The sequence below is a fragment of the Solanum pennellii genome, chromosome 3, assembly GCF_001406875.1.
Source record: "Solanum pennellii chromosome 3, SPENNV200".
Lineage (NCBI taxonomy): Eukaryota > Viridiplantae > Streptophyta > Magnoliopsida > Solanales > Solanaceae > Solanum > Solanum pennellii.
In genome coordinates this window covers 39,737,703-39,743,840 of record NC_028639.1, presented here as the reverse complement: position 1 = coordinate 39,743,840, position 6,138 = coordinate 39,737,703, and the positions used below count along the sequence as shown (strand labels likewise).

General features: G+C 34.4%; 1 protein-coding gene across 1 annotated transcript; it reads left to right on the top strand.

Moving 5' to 3' along the window:
* Positions 1-3,932: 3,932 nt before the first annotated feature.
* LOC107013357 lies at positions 3,933-5,336 on the top strand. The gene is made up of 2 exons (XM_015213286.1): positions 3,933-4,591; positions 4,658-5,336. Exons 1-2 carry the CDS (start codon positions 3,933-3,935, stop codon positions 5,334-5,336), a joined length of 1,338 nt encoding a protein of 445 aa, XP_015068772.1.
* The last annotated feature ends 802 nt before the right edge of the window (positions 5,337-6,138 follow it).

The following is a 6,138-nucleotide window of genomic DNA, read 5'->3' as shown; positions in this document are numbered from 1 at the left end:
TATTCTGTTGTGAAAAATAAATCACATGTTGCTGCATAATTTAGTTATATCATATGTAGCAACATATGACTCAAATATCGCCACAGAATAGTCATATGTTGCTACATATGACTATTCTGTTGTGAAAAATAAATCACATGTTGCTGCATAATTTAGTTATATCATATGTAGCAACATATGACTCAAATATCGCCACAGAATAGTCATATGTTGCTACATATGACTATTCTGTTGTGAAAAATAAATCACATGTTGCTGCATAATTTAGTTATATCATATGTAGCAACATATGACTCAAATATCGCCACAGAATAGTCATATGTTGCTACATATGACTATTCTGTTGTGAAAAATAAATCACATGTTGCTGCATAATTTAGTTATATCATATGTAGCAACATATGACTCAAATATCGCCACAGAATAGTCATATGTTGCTACATATGACTATTCTGTTGTGAAAAATAAATCACATGTTGCTGCATAATTTAGTTATATCATATGTAGCAACATATGACTCAAATATCGCCACAGAATAGTCATATGTTGCTACATATGACTATTCTGTTGTGAAAAATAAATCACATGTTGCTGCATAATTTAGTTATATCATATGTAGCAACATATGACTCAAATATCGCCACAGAATAGTCATATGTTGCTACATATGACTATTCTGTTGTGAAAAATAAATCACATGTTGCTGCATAATTTAGTTATATCATATGTAGCAACATATGACTTACATCTCGCAACAGAATAGTCATATGTTGCTACATATGATATAAATAAAAAATGTATCAACATGTTGATTTATTTTTCACAACAGAACAGTCATATGTAGCAACATATGACTCAAATATCGCCACAGAATAGTCATATGTTGCTACATATGATATAACTAAATTATGCAGCAACATGTGATTTATTTTTCCCAACAGAACAGTCATATGTAGCAACATATGACTCAAATATCGCCACAGAATAGTCATATGTTGCTACATATGATATAACTAAATTATGCAGCAACATGTGATTTATTTTTCCCAACAGAACAGTCATATGTAGCAACATATGACTCAAATATCGCCACAGAATAGTCATATGTTGCTACATATGATATAACTAAATTATGCAGCAACATGTGATTTATTTTTCCCAACAGAACAGTCATATGTAGCAACATATGACTCAAATATCGCCACAGAATAGTCATATGTTGCTACATATGATATAACTAAATTATGCAGCAACATGTGATTTATTTTTCCCAACAGAACAGTCATATGTAGCAACATATGACTCAAATATCGCCACAGAATAGTCATATGTTGCTACATATGATATAACTAAATTATGCAGCAACATGTGATTTATTTTTCCCAACAGAACAGTCATATGTAGCAACATATGACTCAAATATCGCCACAGAATAGTCATATGTTGCTACATATGATATAACTAAATTATGCAGCAACATGTGATTTATTTTTCCCAACAGAACAGTCATATGTAGCAACATATGACTCAAATATCGCCACAGAATAGTCATATGTTGCTACATATGATATAACTAAATTATGCAGCAACATGTGATTTATTTTTCCCAACAGAACAGTCATATGTAGCAACATATGACTCAAATATCGCCACAGAATAGTCATATGTTGCTACATATGATATAACTAAATTATGCAGCAACATGTGATTTATTTTTCCCAACAGAACAGTCATATGTAGCAACATATGACTCAAATATCGCCACAGAATAGTCATATGTTGCTACATATGATATAACTAAATTATGCAGCAACATGTGATTTATTTTTCCCAACAGAACAGTCATATGTAGCAACATATGACTCAAATATCGCCACAGAATAGTCATATGTTGCTACATATGATATAACTAAATTATGCAGCAACATGTGATTTATTTTTCCCAACAGAACAGTCATATGTAGCAACATATGACTCAAATATCGCCACAGAATAGTCATATGTTGCTACATATGATATAACTAAATTATGCAGCAACATGTGATTTATTTTTCCCAACAGAACAGTCATATGTAGCAACATATGACTCAAATATCGCCACAGAATAGTCATATGTTGCTACATATGATATAACTAAATTATGCAGCAACATGTGATTTATTTTTCCCAACAGAACAGTCATATGTAGCAACATATGACTCAAATATCGCCACAGAATAGTCATATGTTGCTACATATGATATAACTAAATTATGCAGCAACATGTGATTTATTTTTCCCAACAGAACAGTCATATGTAGCAACATATGACTCAAATATCGCCACAGAATAGTCATATGTTGCTACATATGATATAACTAAATTATGCAGCAACATGTGATTTATTTTTCCCAACAGAACAGTCATATGTAGCAACATATGACTCAAATATCGCCACAGAATAGTCATATGTTGCTACATATGATATAACTAAATTATGCAGCAACATGTGATTTATTTTTCCCAACAGAACAGTCATATGTAGCAACATATGACTCAAATATCGCCACAGAATAGTCATATGTTGCTACATATGATATAACTAAATTATGCAGCAACATGTGATTTATTTTTCCCAACAGAACAGTCATATGTAGCAACATATGACTCAAATATCGCCACAGAATAGTCATATGTTGCTACATATGATATAACTAAATTATGCAGCAACATGTGATTTATTTTTCCCAACAGAACAGTCATATGTAGCAACATATGACTTACATCTCGCAACAGAATAGTCATATGTTGCTACATATGATATAACTAAATTATGTAGCAACATGTGATTTATTTTTCACAACAGAACAGTCATATGTAGCAACATATGACTCAAATATCGCCACAGAATAGTCATATGTTGCTACATATGCTTATTCTTCATAATTAGTAATTGTTTTTTTAATTATCTTCTTCAGGTACAATGTCATTATTTGGGATTGATTATCGTGGTGAATGGTTTGCGAAGAAAAATTGATTCATATGGCGTTGGGAGGATAGTAAAAAATGAGGAGCCGGTTCAGTAGGGATGTATGTCGAAAGAAACATTTTGTATGATGAGTTCTTCAATTTAGTCGTGCAAAAGTCTGGATACAATTATAAACCGCAAGATCTTGTCATGAGTTACACTCCCCATTTTTTTATAATGAGAAGGTTTTACCTTTTAGAATAACTGATCAATCTAGTTTGAGTGTTTATTTGGGAGGAACAGAGAAACCGCCAATATTAAGAGTCTACGTGGAAGAAACTCCTATCGAGGAGGATCGTAATGTAGAACAAGGCCAACAAGATATGTTTAATGATGAATTTCATCCCGCGGACATAAATAATCCTGATGATGAAATTGGAATAGGTGAAGGTGAAGGTGAATATGAAGGTGAAGGTGAAGCTCAAGCTGAAGGGTCGGACCTTGAGAGCATATTTCCTCCCACACCTATAGTTGGCAGCAACAATCCATGTGCTTCTAAAACTTCACGTATGAATAATGTTAGAGATGATGAAACATGATTTTATAAGGGAATGACATTCAAGAACAAGCAAGAACTGGCAAATTCATTGAAAATTGCTTGCTTGAGAAAAGATTTTAGACTGAAAAAGGTGATCAATTCTCGTAATGTATTTTCCTTTAAATGTTCATATCCGGATTGTAATTGGTGGCTGAGGGATGTGAAATTTACAAGTAGTGACAGGTTTGCCATTAGAATCTATGAAAAATACCATACGTGTGGTTCAGAGCATCTTACAAACCATAATCCCCACGCCACGACAAAAGTCATAGTAAGTACTTGGAAAATAGGTTTCTCAATGGTAAAGGCCCATCCACAAGAGACATGTCAAATCAACTCCGCACAGAATTGGGTTGTAAGGTAAGCTATTGGAAGATTTATAAAGGCATGGAGCATGCTAAGTCTAATGTTAGGGGAACACATGAGCACGGGTATGCAGTGCTTAATGCGTACCAGTATATGCTTGAAGTTGCAAATTCAGGAAGCAAGACGACATTGTTGCTCGATGAAAATGGGAGGTTCCAGTACTTCTTTGTATCATATGCTGCTTGGATAATTAGTTTTCAAGAAATGAGAAAAGTAATAGCCGTTGATGACACATTTCTAAGGAGCAAGTATGGAGGAAATCTGCTATCGGCGGTGGCACAAGATGCCGAGAATCATATATTTCCAGTGGCTTTCTGTGTCGTGGACAAGGAATGTGATGCCTCATATGAATTTTTTTTTCAAAATATGAGTAGCTTTGTAGATGATATTGATGAGTTGTGCATTATCTCTGATAGGCATTTAAGTATTCGAAAGATGGTTTCGAGAATCTACCGTGCATCTCATTATGGTTGTTGCATGAGACACCTCGAGGAAAATATTCGAAATAACTTTCACAATTCAAAGGTAGTGTCCCATTTTTATAAAGCAGCAAAGACGTACGATATATGTGAGTTCAATGACCATTTCAATCAAATAAGAGATTTGGTACCAAAGGCCGCTGAAGCTCTTGAACGTATTGAATTTCACACATGGAGTAGGGCATTTTGCCCGGAAAATAGGTACCATCTCAATTGAGTATATTTTTACTTTATGTGTTTTGTTGATTTTTATTTGTTGTTGTGTAGATATAACATTATGACGTCAAACATCGCGAAATCGGTGAATGCTATGTTTGATGTTGAAAGAGAATTTCCCATTGTCGCTCTATTTGATGAAATAAATAGGAGATTTGCATTGTTATTTCACCATAGGCGTATGGAACTGGTTCACTCCACAAATAGATTTGTTCCTTCAATTGAAAAAGACATATCAGAGTATGTCAACGCAGGCAACAAGTTATTGTCCCATCAAATCGCTAACTACAAGTTCAGTGTCACTGGTCATGGAGATGTTGTTATTGTGGATCTACAAAGAAAAACTTGTACTTGTAGAATTTCTGATTTGGACAAAATACCTTATCCACATGCCATGACAACGATTCGATCCCAACATGGTGATGATTTTGGAAATCAGATTTACCTGTACTCCTCTCCATATTATTCAGTGGAAAAATACATAATTGCATATTTTCAGGAAGTTCACCCGGTGCCAACTGAAGATTCTTGGATTGTCCCTTTGGATATCATACAGAGAGAAATACCTCCTCCATATGTTGATGCAAGTATACCCGGAAGAAGGACATATAAGAGACGGCGTGGAGTTGGTGAATCATTTCCAACAAGAAAAAATAAGTGTTCAGTATGTAGGGACTTTGGCCACAAAAAACTACATGCCCAAATCAAAATGGACCATAAGAAGTGTTAACCGTTGTGTTGTTGAATTTTAATGAATGTTCTCTCTTATTTGAGGATGATCTCTATTATATAATCTTATTTAGAAATGCCCCAATGCGTGATTTGTTGCTCTTCTTTGTTTCTGTGTCAACACATGCCAAATGTTGCTACAGGATATACTCGATGTGGCAACATATGCAACAAATGTTGCTACGGGCGAATCATCTGTAGCGACACATGCTACATATTGTGATTCGCCTGTAGCAACATTTGTTGCATATGTTGCCACATATAATATATCTAAAAGCACAGTCCAACGTAATCATTATTTAAAAGTATATGTTGCCACAAGTGATTATATGTAGCAACATATGACTCAAATGTTGCAACATATAATCATCTATAGCAACATATGACTCAAATATTGTGACGGAGGAATGTTGCGATATACGCATCAGCTGTAGCAACATTTGACTCAAATGTTGATACATATAATCATTTGTAGCAACAAATACTTTTAAATAATGATTACATGGGACTGTGCGTTTAGATATACTAGATGTGGCAACATATGTAATAAATGTTGCTACAGACGAATCAGCTGTAGCAACATATGCCACTTGTTGCGACAGACGAATGTTGCTACATATAATCATCTGTAGCAACATATAACTCAAATGTTGTGACGGACGAATGTTGCGATATACGCATCAGCTGTAGCAACATTTGACTCAAATGTTGCTACAGCTGATGCGTATATCGCAACATTCGTCCGTCACAACATTTGAGTTATATGTTGCTACAGATGATTATATGTAGCAACATTCGTCCGT